At 35.7% G+C, this 27480-nt stretch overlaps 1 protein-coding gene and 1 long non-coding RNA gene across 3 annotated transcripts; one reads left to right on the top strand and one right to left on the bottom strand.

Annotated features, from left to right (window-relative positions):
- The first annotated feature begins 663 nt into the window (after positions 1 to 663).
- LOC125917019 (uncharacterized) lies at positions 664 to 26447 on the top strand. 2 transcript variants are annotated; one of them, XR_007456081.1, is made up of 3 exons: positions 664 to 1144; positions 10752 to 10834; positions 18781 to 20124. It is a non-coding gene; the product is annotated as an uncharacterized LOC125917019 (long non-coding RNA). The 2 variants fall into 2 exon arrangements; XR_007456080.1 differs by lacking the exon at positions 664 to 1144 and adding an exon at positions 25539 to 26447 and having other exon boundaries at positions 9778 to 10834; positions 18781 to 18973.
- LOC125917018 (transmembrane protein 126A) lies at positions 2350 to 8618 on the bottom strand. The gene is made up of 4 exons (XM_049623271.1): positions 8527 to 8618; positions 5008 to 5201; positions 3117 to 3231; positions 2350 to 2628 (listed from the first exon to the last, which is right to left on the bottom strand). The coding sequence occupies exons 1-4, from the start codon at positions 8616 to 8618 to the stop codon at positions 2436 to 2438; spliced, it is 594 nt and encodes a 197-aa protein (XP_049479228.1). The 3' UTR covers positions 2350 to 2435.
- Positions 26448 to 27480: the final 1033 nt, after the last annotated feature.

Genomic DNA, 27480 nt, shown 5'->3' with positions numbered 1-27480 from the left:
GTAAGTTGTAAAAGACAGACTTAAATAGTTGGTTTACTATGACTGAACTGAACTATTAAAAGCTCTCTAAGGGTAGTGTTCTTAAGGTCTTAGCTACAAATGACTATTTCCCTAAATTGTAAGGAAGACCACAGCAAGTTTACATGTCATTTACCTGCCCCCATCCAAGTTTTGGTAAAGTAGATTTGTAGCAACAGATGTAAAATAACATTGTCTCTTGCTTATATTGTCCATTTTTACTAATTGGAAAGATGATCTAAAAATATATATGGTAGAGGACGGAGATGTTAGGAAGTAATTCTTTTTGGTTACAGACACCATTGTAAACTCTTGTATGGATTTATAGATGGTATTATGGTAGAAGTGTTTCAGCACAAGAAAACAATTTGTACTGAGATACCAGTTTAGTTGTCAGAGGCTTTTGAATTATCCAGGTTGATTGCGCCATTCTTTTTCTTTAAGGAGTCTAATTTAGTAATATGGATTTCTTATTTTTGAAGTCAGGAGTTTTAATTTTTGCTGTGATGAGTAGAACTCTCCTTTAAATAAAAATGACAGAATGTAAAGTATATAATTTTGGGTCAGAGAGCTTTAAATTTTTTTCTTAATGTTTATTCATTTTTTGAGGGAGAGACAGAGCATGAGTGGGGGAGGAGCAGAGAAAGAGGGAAACAGAATCTGAAGCAGGTTCCAGGCTCTGAGCTGTCAGCACAGAGCCTGATGCGGGCTTCAAACCCATGAACCATGAGATTATGACCTAAGCTGAAGTTGGATGCCTAACGAACTGAGCCACCCAGGCACCCAAGGGTCAGAGAGCTTTAAGTAAAGCATATTCATTATAGAAAACTGAGAAAATACAGAAAGGAACCAAAAACAAAAAGAAAAATCACCACTAATTCTCTAACCCAGAGAATATTCATAGTAAAATATAGATTTCTTTTGCTTTGTAATTGGGATCGTTCTATATATAAATTTGTTAGGGAATACATTTTAAGGTACTTGTTGAACATCATCTTTCTGAAATATTTAAAATGAATTTTGAATTTTGTTAATTTTGTTTGAATTTAAAAATATTTAGCTGTACTGCTTTCTTCTTTGAGGAGACCCTGAAAGCCTATTTCACTCATGAGGCTGCATTTTCTAGGTAACAAGCTAAATTAAATTCTCCTTTCATGTAATTAAGTAGCATAAGATTATATAACAGATACATCACTACATTTGAAAGGAATAAATAAGATGTTTGTGAATATGTTGTAGGAGGACACTTTATTTGGTAAGATTGGCTTGTTTCATAAGGGAGTGTTAGTCTAGATCCACACCGTTCAGTACTGTAGCCATTACTCACATGTGGCTAAAAACTTTAATTAAAGGTAAAAATGCAGTTTTCCAGTTGCACTAGTTACATCTCAGCCACATAAGGATAGTAGCTAGTTACCATGGTGATTTAGATGCTTTCACTTAAGAAAATAAAGAAATGAGATGAAAAGTTTTAGGAAGAGGAATGTAATACGTCACTTAGAAAATTTAAATGATCTGTCTTAGGAAATGAGGAATATTAGATGAGGCTACTTCAGAAAACAAAACCGGGAGCAATAGGAAGAGTGTTCTATTTAAGTGCTACTATTTATGTCAGGTGGTGGGTTAGTCAACTTCCATATATTATATAATACCAATCTTGAGTGAGGTTACTGTTGAAGAAACTGAGGACCAGAGAGGTTAAGTTGCTCAATTTACACCACACAGCTAAAAAAAAAAAAAAAAAAAAAAGTCTGGGTATGTGACCCCAAAGGGTTATCCCATACTAGATGGAATCTTCAGAGGTAGGATTTGCCTTGATCTTCCAAGAACATAGATATCCAGAGATAATTAAGATGACTCTTTAAATAGTTAACTCTATCATTCTATCACTGTATTGGCAATATCAACATATCAGCTCCAGCTGAGCCCACCATCTTTAAGACTGTAAGAATTGATCCCTCTGTGAGGAAGGTCGTTAAATATGTTCTAAACTTCTATGGATTAATAATACCAATGGAAAGAGTGAATTGGGAAAACGGAAGTGTGAGTAACATTTGCTGTAGTGAACTGATCCTCATCCCTGCCTCCCATTTTCATTCCAGCTTGGATTCTTTATGAGGCCTTCAGTTAAAACTGCTGTAAGGCTATTTTTCCTGTATTATGGACCAAAATATGCTTAATGTAAAGGAGTGGAGCAAGTGAAGTGAAAGAGAACATTGGGCAAATTAAAGAAGTTACACTCTTGTTTAAAGGGATGGCCCTTAATGATATTCAGCCTTGTGTTGCCTTGTGTAGCCTTAATGTTATCGGTCCCAGAACCGTACCTTGTGATAAATTAACAAATGTATGTTTATTCATACACTAGACATTTATTCATACATTACAGTTTTATTTTTGTGTACAAAGTTGTTTAACAATCACTGAATTTCTAGGCCAGGTTCAGGTAACTGAAGAGCCTTTATAACTAATTTATATTGTCTAGATCCAAGGTATGCTGCAAACATGGTCTGGAGCAAAATGGGAAATAACATCTTTCTAAAGACAGGTTTAGAAATTCTAGTCCAGTAAGTTAAGATGTTTCCTTTTTCTGGTAGCAGGGCTGACTCATACCTATAAGAAAACATTGAGACATTCTCTAGAAAAGACAGTTGTATCAAATGGTACAGTATCTATTAATCCCAGAAGTCTTAAGATAAAACTAGTTTAGGTAAAGATTAAGGTAATTCGGTTATTCTCTTTGATGTCATTAGTCTTTAAAACTATACTTTTGGGTTTTTTGACCCTTTATCCACTTTGCCTCTGAAGGCTCATACAGCTTATATTGCTAGATATGAATTCATCAGAAAATAACTGCAATATTTGGCTTTTATAGCTAGCCATTTTGTGATGGAATTTTTCTTTAATGAGCTCTCATGCTTGGCAGAGTAATGTTTGCAGCTTTGTAGCTGGCATTCAATAAACAAATTAAGGTTACGAACCTATATACCCAAGAGGTATAGTGGCATCAATTTCTAGAACTGTTTTCAAATTCTTGAGAAGTAGTCATTTATATATTTTTGAAGTTTTTCAATGATTATGAGGAAAAAAAAGAATCCTACCTGGCTGCTAGGCCACCATTCACAGGTATAGCCAAGAAAACAGGGTACAGACCACCAAAAACAAGACCAACCAGTCCACCCCGTGTTAAGGTACAGGTTTCACAATTCAAATCACCTAGGAAAAAAATCAGTTCTAAAATGAAGGTCATGATAGTCAAGCAAACGTGATTTTAAAAATGCAAGCTTATCTTAAATGTGTCACAAAGAACTCAATTTTCAGGCAGCAAATACAAATCTACAAGGCATATTAGAAGGTATAATATGTATGGATAACCTAAAATGGCCATGAATAACGAAACCATCTTAGGAAAAATAATTTGTTTTGAACTTGAATATAATCTCAGTTTGCACTGCTTCTGCTTTCTGCACTTGTATTGGCAAACCTGAGGTAATCTGTCTTCAGGAAACTTGTAACTCATTTTTAAAAAATGATTTGTAGTTCATTTTCTGTTTTTATATTATATAGCTTGACTATTTTCATAAAATTCTTTATTCATTTCCAAATTAGTATAAGCTATTTTAAAAACAGAAAGCTAAATTAATAACTTAAGTTTTAGTCTGTTCGGTTCACTGGGTGGTAGGTTTCCCTAGATCTTAAAAATTCTTTCCACAGTGATCATGGGGATTCATGCAAAATATTCATCCAGTTTAAACCAATTTGGAACACTTAAGAGAATTTAAGTGGACTATCTTCCTTCCATCTGACCATCACCTGCAGTAATAATATTTTTATTTGAAATCAGTCAAAAAATTTTCATGATTAGCCATACAGGCATACCTTGTTTTATTGTGCTTCATTTTATCATGCTTTGCAGGTAATGCATTTTTTTTTTTTTTAATTGAAGGTTTGTGGCAACTCTGTTTTGCGTAAGTCTGTAGGGACCATTTTCCCAGCAGCATTTGCCCACTTCATGTCTCTGTGTCATATTTTGGTAATTCTCATAACATTTCACACTTTTTCATTATTGTTACATTTGTTATGGTGAATGGTGATCTGTAACCAGTGATTACCACTCGTTCAAAGCTTAAATGACAGCAATATTTTTAAAGTACATGCATTGGTTTTTTTAGACATAATGCTATTGTACACTTTAAACAGACTATAGCATATTGTAAACATAACTTTTATATGCACTGGGAAACCAAAAAATTCTCTGGATTTTGCTAAAACATTCACTTTATTGCAGTAGTCTGGCTAACCTGCAATATCTCCAAGGTATGCTTATACTGAAAGCACTCAGCACATACGGTAAACAATCAAAAGGAAATGAAGTCTCCATATATTTGTAATTCTTGTATATATATTTAGTGCATTGGGAGATTTAATCTATAAAGGGTCTTATTCCCTTCAGTTTTTCCCCCCCTTTTTTCCTCTATACAATTTTTTTGAAAACTAAGGCAGCAGGGTGCCTAGGTGGCTCAGTCGGTTAAGCGTCTGACTTCGGATCAGGTCATGATCTCACGGTATGTGAGTTCGAGCCCCACGTCGGGCTCTGTGCTGACAGCTAAGAGCCTGGAGCCTGTTTCCGATTCTGTGTCTCCCTCTCTCTCTGACCCTCCCCCGTTCATGCTCTGTCTCTCTCTGTCTCAAAAATAAATAAACGTTAAAAAAGAAAACTAAGGAAGCATTTAAAAAAAATTACACATATTTCTTTAAGTATTGTGGGAAAGAACTTAGCTAAAGAAAACTATAACTGCTATGAGTGTGCATTTCACTTGCATAGAAGACTAACTTGTTATATGAACTGCCACTTTACACAGGCTAGCAAGTTTCAGTCTTATCCATGCACCGACTAAAATATATTAACCTGGTGTTAATATTTAAGGATTAATGTAAAGTGCAAATAATATATACCAAAGCAAACTCTGGTGATAGTGAAATCGAATTTACCTGTATTCAAAGGTAGATTTACAAAACCTTTGTAAGATGCATGCGCAGTCAAAAATGGGATCACTGCCATTGGTAAGCCAGCAGCTATACGAGCCTGTGTCACGTTTAAGATGCGTCGAAAAAGACTATTTGCTATTAGACCACAGAGAGCAGCGTTAAGTCCAATATAAACTGATCCATGTTCAAATAGATTCCTGAATGGTGAGAAAAAAAGAGTAACTTTTTTTGTGTGTGCTGTCCAACAATTCTGGTGTAAACACGACAGAATTATAGGAATAACAGGATACCACATTTATCCCTTAGAGCTCCGTAAAACAAAAACCTTTTAGAATAATGTTTTATATATAGATTTTTATTCTAAGGTCTTTTGAATTTGTTCAACAATTAAGGATAGAGTGATACATTTAGATCTTACTGAATGGACTTTGTGATTTTGCATGAGACAGTATAGAAATTTCCCACAACAATGTAACCGGAAAGAGCTTCTGAAGGGTCTTGTGAATGCCTCTTTGGGCTCCCACAATACCCAATACTTAACTCTAGCACAACAGATGATAAGGTGGATCTATCTTACAAATACTTCTATGTCAGGCTTCCCCACCAGTCTTCAAGTAAATAACTTGAAGATAATGGATACAAAGATATATTTGTCTTGTTTTCAGTAGCACCTGACACCTAAAAGGCATTCATTAAGGTGAAATTAATAGGTTTCCTTTCACTTTACCCGGAAGGATTAGAATCAGGATAGGGAGGTGGAGGAGTACTAATATTTAAGGGATATCCTATGTTAGGTACTTTACAACAACCCACTGAAATAAAGAAGAAATTGATGTTTTGAGCTAGTAAGTGGTAGAATTGGTTTTTAGCCAAGGTATGTATGAATTTTAAAATGCATGTTCTATGCTTTCTTTAGTTTTGGAAAAAATAATACCTAAACTTATTGCTGGATACTGAAAGTACTCCAAACTCTTTAGCCTACCACTTTTCTACCACCTGCCTTGCCATCTACAACACAGGCATCAAACTCTAAAAATTTCTCATCATTTATTTAGCCAGACGACCCACACAATGCCCCCTAATTTCTGTGGTTAACACTCATCTTAAAAAGCTTTTCTAGGAATTCCTAATTGAGCTTCCTACATTGTATAAGGCATTACTTTTCTTACCTGTCACTCTGCAATCATAATAGTGCTTGTCATTCAATCACTGAGTACCTATTACACGCAGCAGACTTGATGCTGGAGACAAAAAATTATCTTCTACCTTCAGTGTTTTCATAGTTTATTATTGGAGGATGAAAGACATGTGAGCATGAGATAAAACAAGTCTATTGAAATGGTAATGGAAGTATAAGCGAGAGGCAGTTTAGAAACTTAGGGTACACAAGATATATTTAAAAAGTGAGGAGAGCCTAGAGAACCTACCAAACAATAACAGAAAACCCATGAAAGTGAAAGACCTATGTATTTTTGTATTTTTGAATAGCAAAGTTTATGGCCTCCCAAATTTTAATTTCTTATGGTTTAGAGTCACATTTTTTAGTTAATAATTCAGTACAAAACAGTTACTATCTAGCAGCTCCTTTGCAAGTCAGTTTTCCAAGAAAGTGCCTATATTACTAGAAACTCATGACTGTTTAGCAAGACACAAAACAACTAGACAACATGAATGAAACACATGAAATAGAAGATCACAATTAAGTGGCAATGAAATATATGGTACATAAAATTATTTTGTAGATCAGAAAGTGAAGTTTTTGATATTAAAGTTTCATACACCTCAGGACTTTTCAAATACCTATTAAACATATCTAATGATAATGCAAGACCAGGTGAGGATTCAAACTTAAGAGAACAAGGATAAGAAAACAGGAACGGGAAAAATATGAAATAAGTTAAAGATAAGGAGACACTGTCATCTGCCCTGTTCAGGTGCCAATGCCTGAGAGCAATTTTTACTTCCAAATTAAAGCTTACTTACTATGCAGTTCCAGCTTACTTCCCCACTGTTTCTGCATTCTTATTTGGTGAAAGTCCCAGTGAGATAGCCTGCTCTTTTCAAAGCTGCCACCACCTATTATGTCAGTCTTTCTGGCTCTCTACCTTACTGAGCTGGAAACATGGACACAAGCCCTTTATTGCTTGAAAAGTTCTGTTACCTCCCTCAGGAAAACAACAAAAGGACGTACAGTGTGTGTGTGTGTGTGTGTGTGTGTGTGTGTGTGTGTGTGTGTGGTGGGGGAAGAGCTGTAGGATATACAGCTTATGAAATCTCACCAAGTTCTTATTGCTGCCCTTGGTCTATAGGTTCTCTCTTGTTGGGCTAAGTAGCAGCAAGACTGGAATTTACTCAAGAATGTATCTGGAATTTACTCCAAAATGTATTTCAAATCCACCTTTTTCATGTCCAATGACCCCACCCCTACCATCACCACCTACCAACATTACTATACCAGTTTTCTTACTGGTCTTAAATTTCTCTCCTACCTTAAATCTAGTTCCCCAAAGCAACTGGAACGTTCTTTAGAAATGTTAGCTGGATCACATCATTCCCTGCTTATAACTCTTCCTGTTCCTTCAATCTTATGCCCACTTCCCTGTTTTTCAGTAACACTGTTTCCTCAGGTATGATCAACATTTTGCCACCTTGTGGCCTAGGCATATGCCATCCCCTCTGCCTGAGATACTGTGTCTCTCTCCTCCCTAGGCTGGCTCCCCTTCATGCTTTTTGGTCTCATAATTTCTCTTTAAATGGAACCTATTCAGAGAGGTCTTCTTGCTATAGAAATGCACTATTCAGTGCTGTCTTCAGAGATACTCTGTTTCCTATATAGCCTTTTTCTATTTAATAATATAGATCTTTAAGCCATGATCTCATTTCTCTGGCATTTCTTGTCATGTGTGTCACATGGCACTCTCTTGGACTGTAAAACATAGTTCTAGAAATGAACTGACAAGACCATTTAATTTTTAAAAAAAAAATTTTTTTTTAACGTTTATTTATTTTTGAGACAGAGAGAGCATGAACAGGGGAGGGGCAGAGAGAGAGGGAGACACAGAATCTGAAACAGGCTCCAGGCTCTGAGCTGTCAGCACAGAGCCCGACTCGGGGCTTGAACTCACAGACCGTGAGATCATGACCTGAGCCGAAGTCGGACGCTTAACCGACTGAGCCACCCAGGCGCCCCCAAAGAAGACCATTTAAAAGCCATCTTAAAGGTCTATTATTTAGATGAGTCTATAAATGTTCACATCTGACTATACTCTCACCCAAATGGAAAAATTGCTGAGCACTATCATATAATTAGATATGTCCAAAGGCATGAATTCTAGCCTTAACTTCAAGCAAAATAGTTAACCTCTCCTGGTCTTGGGTTTTCTCAGTAAGGCAAGAAAATGAACTCAGTTTCCTTCTGACATTATATGTTTATATTCAAATCAAATAAATGTGAGATAATGAACGAATGATGAAAATCCACCTGGTAAAAGATATTTTTTAATTAAATTTAAATTAAATTACCTTTCTGCTTCTGGGAGGTGGTTAATTTTTCTGGTTATGATATTGAAAATTAAGTCTTCCTTGACAGTATCATCTGGTTCATGATTTTTCATCTTGAGCCTTAAAAAATTAAAATATTTCTCAATAATATGTATCTATAGAAAAACAACAAAAAGGCTTATAAAAAGCTTTATAAATACCATAAATATTTAATTAAAAAATTAGCTATAGCTTGAATTCATAATCTGAAAAATCAATGCATACACACCATACCAAAAAATATATTCTAAGTGAAATAGAATCAGAACACGAAAAGCAACCCATAAAGCTTCTAGGAAATACAGAATAGCTTTATAATCCTTAAAATATTTCTGAATTTGTAAACAGCACTAAACATAACACCTAAAACTAACATTAAGCCAATATTAACTGATTAAAATTAAGAACTTGGGTTGATCAATAGCTACTATAAAGATAAGCCAGTCTGGGAGAAAATGTCTGCAATATATAACTGACAGAGGAGCAGTTAGTACCCAGAATATGTAAAGAAGTTCATATATCAAGAAAAAGGCAAGCAACGCAATAGAAAAGTTGGCACAAGGTTTGAACAGGTACTTTCACAAAGAGGGAAGCAAACAGCCAATAGATATGAAAATATGTTTAAGCTCATTATAAAAAATTAAAACCACCATGAGATATCAGTCTGTACCTGGGTTGGCTAAATTAAAACCTCACAATTTCAATTACTGGCAAAAATGCTGGGTAACTGGAACTCTCATGTGCCACTGGTCAAAGTGTACACTGTACCCACTTTGGATACAACCACTTTAGAATAAAGAATTTGGTATTGTTTAGTAGGTAGAAGAAACATATAATCAATTTCACTTTCAGGTATACCCTAAAGTAGAAATCTGCACACTTTCTCTAAAGGGCCAGCTAGTAATGTAGAGTAGGGGGATGGTGAACTATGAGTATTAGCCTGAAGATTTAGCTCATTAAACAAGATTTCAAGGTAGCAGAGTTCAAAGCAAAAGTTCAGAAATAACAGCAAAATACAACACAGTTTTATGAAATTAGATTTTTGTTATACATTTGCTACGAGATTAATTTACAACACTGATTTATTGCTGGGTACCTGTTAGATATAAGACTTCATTTGGAACATGTTGAGTGAAATGAAACTTCATATCCCTAGATTTAAAATTAATAAGTACAATATAGACTTAGAAATTTACATCTAGTTTCCTGGACACAAACTTTTTGAGGGTCTTGGTTATAGTACCACGACAGACACCATCTCTGACCTACAGGAACTTTGAATAATTCTGTTTATGTGCTGGAGGCGCACGTGTGTTGTGTGGATAGATATATAAATTCAGTATATACAGAGAAATTTGGGGCGCCTGGCTGGCTCAGTCGGTTAAGCCACCGACTTCAGCTCGGGTCGTGATCTCGATGTTCCTGAGTTCAAGACCCCTCTGCGCTGACACCGCAGAGCCTGGAGCCTGTTTCAGATTCTGTCTCCCTCCCTCTCTGCCCCTCCCCCGCTCACGCTCTGTCTCTCCTTCTAAAATAGATATTATAAAAAAAATCTAAAAAATGTACTGAGAAAGTGTACGATGTATAGTTCTGAAGTAAATTGTTTCCTTAGAAAGTCCAGCCTGCTGCTGGACTAGTTTTCTATTTTATGCTCTGCATATTGACGAGGTTCCGAGTTCTGTGAACTAGCTTTTTCTAAGATGTGGCTATTAAAAGTCTTCCTTAATTCAAAAAAGTTCTGCCATAGCAGCCCGCAGTAGGCCTTTGTATCTGCGTTACTAACAATAAATCCAGGGGTGCCTGGCTGCTCAGTCCGAAGAGCATGCGACTCTTGATCTCTGGGGGTCCTCAGTTCAAAGAGCATGCGACTCTTTTGATTTCGGGGGTCGTGAGTTTGAGCCCCACTTTGGGTGTAAAGATTACTTTCAAAAAATTTTTTAATACAATAAAAACAAAAACATAACGAATCCAAGTCCAAGACAATGTCACCTTTAAATCCTACAAACATTTTTAAAAGCTTTTGCCTTAGCTATCTCACATCCCTCAGGATAGCTCTTAGATAGGCAAAGGGCCAAGTGGGGCCTCTGAAAATTAAGTTAGGCCAGGGTCACCCTGGCTATTAGCAGTAAAGCCAGGATTAAATTCAGACGCAGACTTTTTTTTTTTTTTCTATTAGCTTAATTTAAATATAAGGTCTTTTCTTCTAGGATGTAAAGTGAAGAGACGATAGGCGTCGTCTCCCCTCCTCCCTCTTCCGACCCAGTCAGTGGATCTCATTCCCGCGCTGCAGGTGAGCGGCACATCACCGCGCTGTACCTCTCTTGGTACCCGAGCATTTACTGCACCCTTTCCCCAGAATGCCATTACCTTATGCTCTGGTCACAACCCTCCTCGGCACGCTGGGGTTCACGCCAACCTTTGCTCAACTAGCCTGAACGCAGCCATCTTTGGCTGACACGTGACTCGGGTCAGGCAGGCGCCGGGTCGCGGGCGCTGATTGGGCTTCCAGCACGGAGGTTGTGTGCAGTAGTAACTTCCTGCTGGGGGAGTTCAGCCGAGGGAAGTGGTGGGCCGCTGAGTGAGGAGTGGGTTTTCGGCGAGCGCGGAGGGTACTTGTTAACAACCTATCCTCCGCCTTCCAGGACAGAGTATGTGGAAATTGTGCAATTTCGGTATCAGAGTGACCGTAATGCTTCTCCTTTCACTGAAAACCTACCTTGCACACATTACTTCAGTTCCTGGCCAATAGAGCCAACCTCATGTGTTGAGATAGGGTATATAGAAAACTGCACAGCCCTTGGCATGCTATAGGTACTGTTAAAAGAAGCTGAGATTTCTTGGCTCCATCGGTTTTTTATTCTCCCTTGAATCTTAAGTTCCCGTGCTACGTTGTGATCTGGTTAAATGTTCCACCACAGTCTGAGCACCTCAAGAGCAAGCGAGAGTTTTGTTTTTTGTTTTTTGTTTTTTTTTCTGAGGATCTCTGGTGCCCTGCTGAGGACTGCTTATAAAAAAAAAGGGTTGGGTGAGTTATGGTGAAAGAAAAACTAGAGAGTGAGAGAGCTAGTGGCTTCGTAAGTCAGAACAATTGAGAACCAAAGTCTTGGACCAAGCCTCTGAAGACCTCTCAGTTCTCATCTCCATTGGTTCTTTTTTCATCTATAAAACAGGAGGGGAAATAATACTCTCCTTGATTATTTTGTAAAGTTGTGAGGATCCTATAAAAGTGCTTGTCAAGGTTGCTTTGGAAATCACTGAGCTTTATCAAGGAGAAAGAGGTATTCAAAATAAAGAGGGAAAATTTCATTGGCGAGGTGAGCAGGAGAAGAGCGCCCAAAACTCCTGTGGCTGGGAGGAATTTATCCAATGTCAAATCGTCGCTGGTCAATAAACCAGAAAATTAAAACAGGTCCTCAGATTCCAAGCCAAAAAGCCAGTATACTCCCCACCTGGAAAGTTTCCTAGGTAAAAGGCAGAGACAGTTTGAGAAAACCAGCTTAAGGTGCTAACCGTAACGTCTGTTCGCACGCGTGAGTGCGTGCGCAAGTGACTACTTTGTCTCCATTCTATACTCATTCAAATTTAATTTTTAACGGTTTTAAGCTAATTTTAAAATCTATAAATATTCGTGCTGTACAGTATCTGCAGCATGCCATTCTGAAGTAATAAAAGCAATTTAGTAATTGAGATTTTATTTAAAAAATCAGTTCTTCAACAAGAAACGTCCATTTCATCTAAATTCTCAAATTATTAGCTTAAATTGTTTACTATATTTTCTTATTAGCCTTTAAGTCTGTAGAATGGGTAGTGAGATCACATTTCTCTTGATATCTGTCATTTGTGTCTTCTCTTTTTTTGAGTGTCTGGTCAATCTGGCTAATGGTTGGTTTGATCTTCTCAAGTAACCGGATTGTTTTTTCTTTTTTAAATTTCATTGTGGTTTTTTTTTTTTGGGGGGGGGTTGTTTTTTTGTCTTCAATTTGATTGTTTTGTACTTTGATCTATATTATTTATTTTCTTCTTCCTACCTGGGATTTAGTTGCTCCTCTATTTATAATTTCTTTTTTTTTTTAAATTTATTTATTTTGAGGAGCAGGGGAGGGACAGAGGGACAGAGAATCCCAAGCAGGCTCACACCAGCAGCACAGAACCTGTAATGGGGCTCCAACCCACTAACATGATATCATGACCTGAGCTGAAATCAAGAATCAGGGGCTTATCTCCAAATTCTTTAGGAAGGAGCTGAGGTCATTTGAAGTGAGATCTTTCCCCCACCCCCAACATATGTGTTTAGTGCTATGAATTTCCCTCCAAGTACTGCTTTAACTGTATCCTACATATTTTGGAATGTTTATCATTTCAATTTGGTTCAAAACACTTTCTTTTTTTAATTTTTTTAAATGTTTATTTATTTTTGAGAGAGAGACAGAGAGATAGAGTGTGAGTGGGGAGGGGAAGACAGAGAAGGAGACACCGAATCTGAAGCAGGCTCCAGGCTCTGAGCATCAGCACAGAGCCCGATGTGGGGCTCGAACTCAAGAACTGAACCATGAGATCATGACCTGAGCCAAAGTTGGATGCTTAAACGACTGAGTCAGCCAGGAGCCCCTGGTTCAAAACACTTTCTAATTTCTCTTTGCTTTTTTTCTTTGATCCATGAGTTATTTAGAAGTATGTTTATTAGTTTTCTAATAGTTCCAATTTTCCATGTACCTTTCTGTTAATATTTCTAATTCAATTCCATTGTGGTCACAGAATATACTTTGTATGATTTGGATCCTTTAAAATTTATTGATATTTATAGCCCAGATTCTGGTCCATGTTGATAAATGTTCCATGTTTGATTGAAAATAATGTATATGCTGCTGTTGTTGTGCCAAGTGTTCTAAAACATCAGTTATCACAAATTGGTTGATAGCATTGTTTAAGACTTTTTATCCTTTCTGAATTGCTACCAACTTGTTCTATCAATTACTGAGAGGTTAATGAAATCTCCAACTATTATGGAAATTTTCCTATTGTTCCTTTCAATTCTATCAGTTCTTGCTTCATGTGTTTTGAAGTTCCACATTATATGAATAAATATTTAGGATAAATTGATCCCTGTATAACTATGAAATGATCTTCTTAATACTTGGTAATATCGTTTGCTTTGTAATTCACTTTGTTTAATATTAATATAGGTACTACAGTAACTTTTTAAAATTAGTATAAATATGACATAGCTTTCCCCATCTTTTTGCTTTTTAACCTACTTGTGTCTTTGTACTTAATGCAGGCTTTATAGGCAGGAGATAATTGGATTTTTAAAATCTAAATTGACAATTTCTGACTTTTAATGAAGGGGGGTGGTTAGGCCATTTGTATTTAATATGATTTTTATATCCCAGGGTTTAAAATATATCACCTTGAAATCTGTTTTCTATTTCTTCCATCTGTTCTATATCCCCCTTTTCTTTCTGCTTTTGTTTGTTTGTTTTGACTAATTGAATATTTTTTATTACATTTTATTCATTTAGTGGCCTATTACCTACAGTTCTTTTTAAAAATTGCAATGATTGCTTTAGCATGTATAGTACTGTATACACCTGTTTTAGTTTCCTCAGGCTACTATAAGAAAGTACCAGAAACTGGGCAGCTTACAACAACAAATTTATTTGCTCACTGTTTTGGAGGCTAGAAGTCTGAAATCAATGTATTGGCAGGGTTGGTTCCTACTGGAGGTGTTGAAGGACAATTTGTTCCATGCTTCTCTCCTAGCTTCTGGTGTTTGCTGGCAAACCTTGATGTCTCTGGTCAATGCATTGCTCCAATTTCTTCTGTATTCACATGGCATCTATCCCTGTGTCTTTGTGCCTTCACAGGGTCTTTTCCTCTCTGTGTGTGCCTATGTACCCAAATTTCTCTAGTCTAATGAAAATGCTTGTCATTCATTAAGGGCCCACCCTAATCCAATATACCTCATCTTAACTTGATTACATCTGCAAAGACCCTGTTTCCAAATAAGGACGCATTCACAGGTACTGAGGATTAGAACTTGCAAATATATTTTGGAGGGACACAATTAAACCTGCAACATCTTTGACTTATCACAACCTATCTTCAAGTAATATTATACCATTTTATGTATGATAAAAGAATGTTACAACAGTATACTTTTCTTTATTTCCTCTTGGTCTTTTTGTTATTATCATACATTTACTTCTAAGTATGTTATAAACAACACAATACATGGTTATTTTTTGTTTATTTCAATGGTCATTTTTCTTTGAAAGCATTTTTTTAAATGTTTATTTGTTTTTGAGAGAGAGAGAGCGAGCACACACATAAGCTGGGGAGGGGTGGCACACAAGCCAGGGGTGGGTGGTGCAGAGAGGGAGACACAGAATCCAAAGCAGGTTTCAGGCTCTGAACTGTCAGCATAGAGCCCAATGCGGGGCTCGAACTCACAAGCCATGAGATCATGACCTGAACTGAAGTTGAAGGCTCAACGGTCTGAGCCACCCAGGTTTCCCTGAAAACACTTTTAAAACTAAGAAAATTTACCTTTATCCACATATTTTCCATCTGTAGTACTCTTCATTCTTTTTATTTATTTTTATTTATTTATTTTATTTTATTTTTATTCATTTATTTAGCCTTTTAATTTTATTTTTTATTATAAAATATGTAAATGTTTGAAGACAAAAATTAGGAATTACTATTGGTAATTAGTTGCACATATAGTAATAATTAATTGGAAGCAAAATATTACATTTCAAAGTATGATATTCAAATTATGATAAGCCTATCCTTATCAAAACTGTTAGTTTATTTTTTTTAAATTTTTATTTAGATTCCAGTTAACATGTAGTGTAATATTGGATTCAGGAGTAGAATTTAGTGATTCATCACTTACATATAACACCCAATGCTCAACACAACAAGAGCCCTCCTTAATACCCCTTCATTCTTTTTATAGATATTCCATTTGGTATCATTTTCTTTCTACTGTCATTTCTTAGAATGCAAATCTTCTGGTAGTGAATTCTCTCACATTTTTCCAACTCTAAAAAGTATTTAACCTTAGTTTTAAAATTGTGGTAAAAAACACATAACATCAAATTTACCATGTTAACCATTTAAAAATGTTTGGTTCAGTAATGTTAAGTATATTCAGTGTTATGCAACAGATCTCTATATTTTTTCTTTTTTTTTAAGATTTTTTAATGGTTTTATTTTATTTTTGAGAGAGAGAGACAGAGTGTGAGTGGGGGAGAGGAAGAGAGAGAGGGAGACACAGAATGTAAAGCAGGCTCCAGGCTCTGAGCTGTCAGCACAGAGCCTGATGCAAGGCTCGAACCCACGAACTGTGAGACCATGACCTGAGCTGAAGTCAGATGCTTAACTGACGGAGCCACCCAGGAGCCCCTATAATTTTTTCTCTATTGAAACTCTATACCCACTTAATACTAATTACTCCTCTCCACTCCTCTCAGCCTTTGGTAAACACCTTTCTACTTTCTGTTTCTTTGGGTTTAGCTACTTTAGATACTTCATATGAATGGAATCATACTTTATTTGTTCTTTTGTGACTGGCTTATTTTATTTAGTAAATTTCCATCCATTTTGCAGCATGTTACAGGATTTACTGCTTTTTAAAGAATGCATAATATTATGGAGCACCTGGGTGGCTGAGTTTGAGCCCTGCATCTGATGAACTGAAGCCCCCCACCTTGGGTGTGCCCCACTTCTCTCTCTCTCTCTCTCTCTCTCTCTCTTTCTCTGCCCCTTGTGGGGTTCTCTTTCTCCCCATCTCTCTCTGCCCCTCACTCACTTGCTCCCTCTCTCTCTCAAAAAAATGAAAAACAATGAATAATATTCCAAGTATGTATATGTAGGTACCACATTTTCTTTATCCATTTATTCAATCATGAACATTGGATTGTTTCATCACTTGGCTATTGTGAGTAATGCTACAAAGAATATGGGTGTGCAAATATCATTTCAAGCCTCTGCTTTGAATGCTATTGTATACACACCCAGAAGTGAGATTATTGGATCATGTGGTATTTCTATTTTTATTTTTTTGAGGAATTGCCATACTGTTTTCCATGATGGCTGCACCATCTTACACTCCTACCAGCATGGCACAAATGTTCCAACTTTTCCATTTCCTTGTCAGCACTTATTTTTTGTTCTTTTGATAGTGGCCATCCTGATGAGTGTGAGAGGGTATCTCATAGTGGTTTTACTTTGCATGCCCCTGATGATTTGTGATGTTGAGCATCTTTTTGTGTGCTTATTGGCCATTTGTGTATATTCTTTAGGAAAATGTCTGTTGAAGTCATTTGTCATATATTAATTGGATTTATTTTGTTTTGCACAGGCTTTTTTTGTTTCCTGTGCTTTTGATGTCACACCCAAGAAATTATTGCCAAATCCAATGTACTGAAGTTCATTTTTCTATGTTTACTTCTAGGAGTTGTGTAGTTTTTGGTCTTTAATCACATTTTAGTCTTTAATCCATTTTGAGTTAGTTTTGGATATGGAGTGTGGAAAAGATCCAACTGTATGTATGTATGTATGTATGTATGTATGTGGATATCCAGTTTTCCAAACCCCATTTATTTGAGGAGACCATCCTTTTCCCATTATATAGTTTTGACAGCCTTGTCAATAATCATTTGCCCATATATGCAAAGATTTATTTCTGGAATATCTATTGTGTTCCATTGGTTGATATATCTATCTTTATGACAGCACATCGTCTTACTTACTGTTGCTTTGTACTATGTTTTGACATAAGAAGTGTGAGGCCTCCAACTTTGTTCTCCTTTTTCAAGAATGTTTTGGCTAGTCAGGATACCTTGATATTCCATATGAATTTTAAGATATTTTTTTCTATTTCTGAAAAAAAAATGCCATTGATATTTTGATAGGGATTGCATTGACTCTGTAGATCAATTTGGGTCATATGGATATTTGAACCATACTGAGTCTTCCAATCCAGAAGCACAGGATGTCTTTCCATGTATTTTGTCTTCTTTAATATTTGTAGCAATGTTTTGTAGTTTTGAGTCCATGAGTCTTTCACCTCCCTGAATAAATGTATTCTTAAGTATTTTATCCTTTTCAATGGTATATTAATTGGGTTTATTTTCTTAATTTCTTTCTTGGATTGAGCATTGTTATTGTTATTGACAACTAATTTTTGTGTGTTGCTTTTGTATCCTGCAAATTTGTTGAAATAGTTTTTAGTTGTAATAGTTTTTTTTTTTTCTGGGATTTTTAGGTTTTTCTACATATAAGAGTATGTCATTTGAGAACAGAGATAATTTTACTTTTTTCCCCAATTTCTTATCTAATTACTTTTGCTAGAACTTCAAGTACTACACTGAATAGTGTTGTCAAGAGTGGACATATTTGCTTTGTTCTTCATCTTAGTGAAGGAGCTTTCAGTCTTCTACCATTGAGTATATTAGCTATGAGCTTTCCATATGTGGCTTTTATTACATTGGGGTAGTTTCCTTCTATTCTAATTTGTTGAGTAACTTTTATCATAAGAGATATTTAATTTTTCTGTATTGAGATGATCATGTGGTTTTGTCCTTGATTTTGTTAATGAGATATATTACATTGATTGGTATTTTTATATTGAACCATCCTTGTTTTCCAAGTATAATTTCCACTTGGTCATTGTATATGAACTTTTTGATGTTCTTTTGAATTTAGTTTGCCAATATTTTGTTTAGGATCTTTTCATCAATATGAACCAAGAATATTGTTCTATAACTTTCTCGGATCTTTAACTTTTTTTGTTTTAATATCAAGATAATGCTGTAATACTGGCTTCATAGAATGACTTTGCAGGTATTCCCTTCTCTTAAACTCATAGGCAGAGTTTGATGAGGACTGGTATTGATTCTTTAAATGTTTGGTACAATTCTTCAGTGAAGCCATTTGCTCATAAACTTTTCTTTGTTGGGAGCTTTTTAATCACAGCTTCAGTCTCCTTACTAGTTATAGGTCTGTTCAGATTTTTTATTTCTTCATGATTCAATCTTGATGGGTTAGATGTTCCTAGGAATTTGTCCATTTCATCTAGGTTATCCAATTTGTTGGCATATAATTATTGATTGTAGAGACTATTGATAGTAGTCTCTTATGATCCTTGTTAATTTGGGGTCATAAGTTGTAAAATCCCTGCTTTCATTTCTATTTTAGCTCTTTGAGTCTTCTTTCTTCTTTTTTAAGTTAATCTAGCACCATCATCAACTAGACTTGGAAGAGAACCTCAGGAAATTCTTTGAGGGCAAGAAATACAAGTCCCTGGATCTGTGGTCCAAGAAGACACATACCATGTGCTGTGACTTAACCGGCACCGGGAGAACCTGAAGACCAAGTAGCAGCAGCAGCAGCAGCAGCAGCAGCAGGAGTGCTACAGAAGGTCAAGGCCTGAGCATCGGCATCAATAAAACAAAAAAATTGGGAAAAAATATGACTATCATATAATCTGATCATTTCACTTCTGGGTATTTATCTGAAGGAAACAAAAACACTATCTCCAAAAGATATATGCACTCCCAGGTTTATTGCAGTACTTGATAATAGCCAAGATATAGACTCAACCTATATGTTTATTGATGGATGAATGGATAAAGAAAATGTGATATACATCCACACAATTGAATAGTATTCAGCCATAAAAAGAAGGAAATCTTGCCATTTGTGGCAACATGGATGGACTTTGAGGTCCATTATACTAAATGAAATAAATCAGACAAAGAAAGACAAATACCATTGATCTCAGTTACATGTGGCATTTAAAACAAACAAACAAACAACAACAACAACAACAACAAAACCAACTCATAAATACAGATTAACAGATTGGTGGTTGCCAGAGGTGGGGGATAAAGGATGCGTGAAATGGTGAAGGTGGTCAAAAGGTACAAACTTTCAGTTATAAATAAGTAAGTCCTGGGGGTGTAATGTACAGCATAGTGACCACAGTGAATAACACTGTATTGTAATTTTGAAATTTGCTGAGACAGTAAATCTTGAAAGTTCTCATCACAAGAAAAAGATATTTGTAATTATGTGTGGTGATGAATGTTAATTAGGCTTATTGTGATAGTTTTGAAATATACACATATATTGAATCATTATGTTGTACACCTGAAACTAATATGTTAATTATATCTCAATAAAAAAGAAACCAAAATATAAATTCTTTAAAAAACAAAACTTCATAATTTATAAAAAGAAACTAAACAGACTTTTTTATGTGTGAAGAAGAAAAAAATGAAGGGAGTTGTATAATGGTCATCTGTTGTGGACTTATTAATTTGCCTGTGTGACTACCTATAGAGAGGATGCAGAGTCAAAGGACAGATAGGGTTTTCAGTTTGACACGCTCAGCAAGAACGTGCAGGAGAACATGTAGGAGGGCCAATAGTGGTCTGCCTCTCCTGACACTGATGTCAATCGAGTCTAAACACAGTAAGAGAGATTTGGTTTATACTAAACAAATTGAATATATTTGAACTATAATTTGAGAGATTTTAGTTATGCCTGTTGAATATATTAATGTGTTACATATATTAATATATGGAATAATATATGTTGAATAATTTAAAAAGAGTTCATTGTTAAGTTTCCACATATTTGTGAATTTTCTTGTTTTTTTTAATTTGTTTCTAATTTCCTTTCATCATGGTTAGAGAAGATATTTTGAATGGTTTGAATCTTCTTTTTAAGCCTTGTTTTGTGGCCTAACATGTTGTCTCTTTGGAGGAATGTTCCATACTTTGATTCTATTTTCATTTCCCTTTCTGTATACTATATGGGTATTTTCTTTGTGATTACCACTGCAATAACATGAAATGTTTTAAAGTTATGACAATCTACTTTAAACTGATAATCACTTCAATTGTGTGTAAAATCCACTCTTTTACATCTCTGCTTTTCACACTATATGTTACTGATGATATAGTTACATCTTTTTATATTGCATATTTCTTAACATAAACCTACAGCTTTTTATGCTTTTTCTTAAATTCTATACTATATTGTAAAGTGATTTACATACCTACATTATCATACTTCGAGATTCTATATTTTTTAAAATATTTAACTTTACCAGGGAATTTTATATTTTTGTATGGTTTTGTGTTACTGTTTATAGTCCTTTTGCTTCGATTTGAAGGAGTCCCTTTAGCCTATCTTATGGGGGTAAATCTAGTGGTAATGAATTCCCTCAACTTTTGTTTATCTGGGAAATTCTTAATTTCTTCTTTGTTTTTGATGGACAGATTTTCCAGATATAATACTCTTGGTTGCCATTTTTTTCTTATATCAGTACTTTGAATATGTAATCTTATTCCCTTCTAGCCTGCAAAGTTTCCACTGAGAAATCTAATAGTAGCTCTTTTCTATGTAATAAGTTGCTTTTCCCTCATTGCTTTTAAGATGCTCTGTTTTTGACTTTGGACAGTTTGATTATGATGTCCGTTGGTTTGCAAACTGCCTCTGTACATAAAGGGCAAGTAGAGACCAAAGCAAGAATCAGACCACTCCAGATTGGTTGGTGGAAGTTTTAATAAGGAATTTACATACAAGGCTTGTCTTGGGTGGCCGCAAGATGAGCCTCCGGTTGCCCGGGTTCAGCTTGCACGTCAACTGGTGGTCATATCTTCTTGATTACCTCCTTCAACAATTTCTCTCATTGTAAATCCCTTTGGATTTTTCCTAATTGGGGTTCCTTGAGCTTCTTGACTTTGTATGCCCATTTGTTCCTCAGAGTTGGGAAGGTTTTGGCCATTATTTTTTCAAATAGTTTCTCTTTCTTTTCATTCTGGGATTCACATAATGCATATATGGTTCCATTTGATGATGTTCCAAAAGTGCTTTAGGTTCACTTCATTTTTCTTCATTCTTTTTTTGTTTTTGCTCCTCTGCTGCAATAATTTCAAAAGTCTTGTCTTTGAGTTCATTGATTCTTTCTTCTGATTGACATCGAGTACCTTTAGTAAATTTTTCAATCCAGATATTGTATTCCTAATTTCCAGACTTTGTTTGGTTCTTCTTCATAGTTTCTATCTCTTTGTTGATATTCTCATTTTGTTCATGCATAATTTTTCCCGATTTCATTTTGTTGTCTATCCATGCTCTCTTTTAATTTATTGAGTATCCTTATATCTCATATCCTTATACTCATATCCTTAGTATATGTCTGTTTCTTTAGGAATAGTTTCTGGAGATTTAATTTGTTCCTTTAAATGTGCCATTTTCCTTCTTTCGTAGTATGGGTTGTTATTTTTTGTTGGGATTTCAGCATTTGAAGAATCACTCATTGCCCCCAGGTTTTTTGCTTTGCTTTTGTGTAGGAAAAACTTTCTCTACTCAGCCCAGCTAGATATTCTAGAGATTCCTCCAGCCTTTTCTGGGGATGCATCTTCTCTGTGCTTGAGGAACTTTGCCAATTTCGTCTCAAGTGCTCTTGCTGGTGCCACTTTGTGATACTGTGGCCTCTTTGGTGCTGTATTAAGCTGCAGTATTGGAGCTTTACCTATTGTTTCTGTGGTAATGAAGACTCTGGTGCATGTTGATAGTCTGTTCTCAGCCATCCCTATCCTGGCACACTATTCCTGTCAGTACTTGGATTCAGGAAAGACAGAAAATCGTCCCTTGGGCAGCCCCCTAAAAGTCAGAATGATGGATATGTTTCACTCCTTTCAACAGGGAGAAGGGAGTTTCCTCCTAATTGTGCCACACTGTGTTGGGGTAACAGTTTCTGGATTTTCGTATAAAGGTACTTGGTCTGTGTTTTGTTAGGAATAGTTTCTGGAGATTTAATTTGTTCCTTGTCCTTTAATTTGTTCTATGTCTTTATGGGAGAGGGTCTGTGGCTTTCTATTTTGCCATATTGCTGATGTCACCCTCCCTATTTAGCCTTAGTTTTTGAAAAGTATTTCTGCAGCTATAGGATTCTAGGTTGACTCTTTAAAGTTATCTTTGCACCCAACATGGGGTTCAAACTCATGACCCTGAGACCAAGTGTCGCATGCTCCGCCATTTGAGCCAGCCAGGTGCCCAGACTTTTTTTTTTTTTTTTTTTTTTTTAATGTTAGTATTTTAAAGGTTTTGCTCTACTTTTTTTCTGGCTAGCACTGTTGCCAGTGAGAAGTCTGTTGTCATCCTTCTCTCTTTTGGTTTTTCTCTGACTCCTACAAAGATTTTCTTTTTCATACTGGTTTTAAGCTATTAGATTATGATGTAGTGTGTGGGTATTTTTTCTGAAATTTCATTTAGTTGGAGTTCATTGAGTTTCTTGAATCTGGGGCTTTAAAAAATTTCAGTTTTTCTGTGGTATAATTAACATGTAAAGTTGTAAGATATTTAAAGTATACATTGTGATAACTTGATACATGTGTATATTGTTCCTCCCATCTAATTTAATTGACACATCCATCACCTCACATGATTATCCTTTTGTGTTTGTGAGAACTTTTAAGTCCTAATCTCTTAGTAAATTTCAATTATACAGTACAGTATTTACCAGTTATATTCACCATGTTTTATATCAGATCTTCAGACCAATTCATCTTAGAGCTTATTGCTTATAGATAAAAGTTTGTACCCATTTACAAACCTCTCCCTATTTTCTCACCCTAGCCCCTGGCAACCACTTTTCTACTCTATGTTCTATGAGTATGACTTTTTTTTTTTTTAGATTCCACTTATAAATGACATCATGATACCATGAAATATTTTTCTTTTTCCATCTTATTTCACTTAACATAATGTCCTCAAGTTCCACCCATGTTGTTATATATAGTAGGATTTCCTTCTTTCTAATGGCTGGAAAATATTAGTCTATATATGTATATAGACACATATAGTACAATGTTATTTATATATTATACATGACTATTTTCATTTATAATATTATAGTTATCCACTTATAATTGTATGTATTATCCTATACAATATTATTATACATTATTTTAATATATACAGTGTATATAAACACAATAGAATATATATCTCACATCTTCTTTTTCCATTCATCCATTGATGGACAAAAAAGTTGTTTCCATATCTTGGCTATTGTGAATAATGGTGAAATAAACATGGGAATACAGGTATCTCTTTGATATCATGTTTCATTTGTTTTGCATATATGTACCAGGAGTGGAATTTCTGGATCATCTAGTAGCTCTATTTTTAATTTTTTGAGAAAACTCCATACTGTTTTTCATAGTGGCTGCACCAATTTATATTCCCACCAACATTGCACAAGAATTCCCTTTTTTCCTCATTCACGAACACTTTTTATCTCTTGTCTTTTTGATGATAGCCATTCTAACAGGTATGAGGTGTTATTGTGATTTTGACTTCCATTTTCCTGATGATTAGTGATCTTGAACACCTTTTTGGGCACTTGATGGCCATTTATATGTCTTTTATGGAAAAAACGTCTACTAGGTTCCTTTGCCCATTTTAAAAATCATATTGTTTGCTTTTTGCTGTTGAGTTGTATGAGTTCCTTATATACTTTGGACATTAGCCCGTTATCAGATATATGGTTTGCAAATATTTTCTGCCATTCAGAAGGTTGCCTTTTTTTTTTTTGTAGTTTCCTTTGTTGTGCAGAAACTTTTTAGTTTGATATGGCCCCATTTGTTTATTTTTGCTTTTGTTGCCTTTGCTTATGGTGCCAAATAATATATATAAAAAAAATCATTGACAAGACTGATGTCATAAAGTTTACTCCCTGTGTTTTCTTCTAAGAGTTTCAGGGCTTCAGGTCTTAAGTTTAAGTCTATTTTTTTGAGTTGATTTATTATATGGTATGAGATAGGTTTTATTCTTTTACATGTGGCTTTCCATGGTCTCATGTAGGAGATAAATCAATTAGCCTGGCTTGTTTTCCTGGTTGTCTCTGAAATCTTTGTGGTTGTCCAAGTTATCTTTTGTTCTTAGTGGCCCCAATCAGTTGAGGGTGTGCCAAAATCCATTATTGTCTCAAAGGGAAGCAGTCAGCACCTAAATGTAGGCTAGTTAGAGGCTGGTCCCCATAGGCAAGAGCTGGGAAAATATGTAGCTAGACTACTTCCACAGAGTAAGTGGTAGTTCTGAGTTTTTGCCTACTTTCTCTGCTCTGGGCTGGGGTGTATTGCCACAGGAGGTACATTTGAGCTTACTAAGAACTTCTTTGTTTACTATAGTAAACAAAGTAAACTTTGTTTACTAGTCCTGTGGGACTACTGAATGCAAGTACCATTGCCTCTCTGAGCCAGGCAATCCAGGCACCCATATTTTAGGTGGTAATTGATAAAAGCAGGGAGAAAATCAATACAATACACTGCAAACAATGCAATGTGATGCAATACAATACAAAAGCGCAGGGGGTGGGGGGGCGGAAATTACATGGTTAAGGCAATTGGGGGAAATGGAGGAGAAAAGGCAGGAGAGAAGGTAAGCTATCATAATAGGGACTGCATCTTAGTCTTTGTTATATACTTGGCAGGGAAAACAGACAATATAAACACATTTATTAAGCACTACGTATATGCTGGGGTATGGTATGGTTCCATGCACTTTAATCTTTGTAATCTCACTGCAAAGCAGTTATTAGTATGTTTTCAGAGGAAACAGAAAGCTTAGATAACTTGCCCAATGTGTGGGATACAATGTCTTTCATACACCAGGTCTTGAATCAATACTAGCTGAATAAATGAGTACATATTTATTTATATGAAAGATATCTTGTGAATTTTCCTTGCTGTGCTTTTTTCTAATATTTCCTAGAAAAATGCTAAAATCATTCATTACAGCTAGGGAAAGGACTGTGATAATTGGTATGGAGTCATAGCAACAATAACAGTAATGGCTGTAACACATGTAGACTTCCTGTGAGTTGGCCACTGTTTTGGTTTACAGATATTAACTCATTTAATCCCAACAACACTATGAAGTAAATAAAATCTTTATTCTTTATTTTACAGATGAGGAAATGGAGGTACAGAGGGGCAAAACAGCTTGTTAAAAGTCATCCTGTTGGTAAGTAGTAAAGCCAAGATTTGAACCTTGAGAGATGAGCCCCAGGTTGTATTTAATACCTCTGCCCTATCTTGCCTCTAGTTCCTTGCTGCCTTTCACCTAGCTTCACCTTTGGCTTCATGCCCAGATCAAGATTTCCCTAATTTCTTCATTCAGGCCTCATTACAGCCACTTTGGCAAGCACTGCTTTCCAACACCAAAGGAAAATATCAATAGACTTCCCAGTTTTTTCTGATGTAGGAAAGGCAAAGTGAAGTCATGGAATAAGGTACCAACCTCTTCAGCTTTCAGGTGGCAGAGGAGGGGAACATAAGTCAACCTTGCTGTGTTTCCCAGATTATTACCTCAGCAGATGAACAAATAAAACTTGCTTGATGAGCTTCCTCAAATCAAGTGGGTCAAAGACATGAACAGAAAATTCAAAAAAGAGGCCAATATTTTTATCTAAAAAAATCAACCTTAGCTAGATTCATTCTTATTTAATTTTTTGCTTTGAGATTGGCAAACTTTAAAAAAGATGTGGCTGATGTGAGGGGCATGAGGGATAGTAAGAAGGTAGGAGGAGGAATGCTGAATTATAGATTCTGGTGAGGTTGAAGTAATGTTGGAGTTGTGTGAAAGTGAATGGACTGGAAGGACAGGAGGTAGTGATCAGAAGATGGGATTTTAAAATTGAGAATGTAGAGAATTTGAACTTACTGATAATTTAGGACTAAGGCTATAGCACCATAGTCCAATAAAAATATAATGTGATTCACGTATGACATATTTTGGTGAGATATTTAAATTCGTTTTTTACATAGTAATTCTTCAAAACTTGTGTATTTTACACTTAACAACACAGCTTTAAAAAATTTTTTTTAATGTGTATTTATTTTTGAGAGAGAGAGACAAGAGTGTGAGTGGGGGGGAGGGGCAGAGAGAGAGAGAGACACAGAATCCGAAATAGGCTCCAGGCTCTGAGCTGTCAGTACAGAGCCTGATGTGGGGCTAGAACTCACAGGCCATGAGATTATGACCTGAGCCAAAGTCACACTTAACTGACTGACCTGTCCCAGGTGCCCCACACTTAAAACACATCTTAACTTAAACTAGTCACATTTCAAATGCTCACTAGCTACAAGTGGCTAGTGACTATTATATTGGATGGCACAGCTCTAGAGTATGACCATAGGTTAAGTGGTCCGGTAGAGAGACCAAGGTGTTGGAAGGATCACCTATGTGAATACTGGAATCACCAAGAATATTACTCAGTCACTAAAAAGAACATGTTAGACCTATATGTAGAGTTGGAAAAATCCCCAAGACATATGGTGAAGTAAAAATTAATTTTCATTATAATATGTATGGTTAATATCATTTTAAAAAATATGTAAGTTACAAAAGAATACTGCAATGAAAGAGACATGCTAACTTGATGGTGGTTACCTCTGGAGAATGGAGTAGATATAGGATGTGGGAATGAAGGAAGACATCTTGCTTTATTTATTTCTGGGTCTTTTAAATATTTTACAATGAGAAGGTATTCATGTACTCTTTGCATAGTAATTTTTCAAACAGTTAAAATATGAATACCATTGATCCAGTTATCAGTTTGACTTGGTTCCCCTCCTCCCCCATCACCTGCCCTTTCCTCAGTTTCACGTATCATGAATTATTCTGAGAATACAAAGCTGGACGGCAAACTAGCTATTTTTATCATTTTCATTAGCAAGAGGGTTATGTATTCCAGTTTGTTATCTATGCTTCGTAAAGCACCTTGTTAAGACTTCCGTTTCTGCTTTGTGTTGCTTGGGGCCTCAGATGACCACATCTTATCTCAAGATGTATATGATTAAGGCAAGGAGAATGAACTGTGGGGTTTGGGGTTCCAGTCTGTGCTTTATT

Source organism: Panthera uncia, unplaced genomic scaffold (assembly GCF_023721935.1).
Source record: "Panthera uncia isolate 11264 unplaced genomic scaffold, Puncia_PCG_1.0 HiC_scaffold_1399, whole genome shotgun sequence".
NCBI lineage: Eukaryota > Metazoa > Chordata > Mammalia > Carnivora > Felidae > Panthera > Panthera uncia.
Note: the sequence above shows the minus strand (reverse complement) of the source record. Positions and strands in the feature narration are given on the sequence as shown.

Coding starts and splice junctions, on each gene's coding strand:
- LOC125917018 (XM_049623271.1), bottom strand. CDS start 8,618: ATGAAAAATCATGAACCAGATGATACTGTCAAGGAAGACTTAATTTTC. Junction 5,202..8,526: donor CACCTCCCAGAAGCAGAAAG/GTAATTTAATTT, acceptor CTCACCATTCAG/GAATCTATTTGAACATGGAT. Junction 3,232..5,007: donor AAATCTACCTTTGAATACAG/GTAAATTCGATT, acceptor TTTTTTTCCTAG/GTGATTTGAATTGTGAAACC.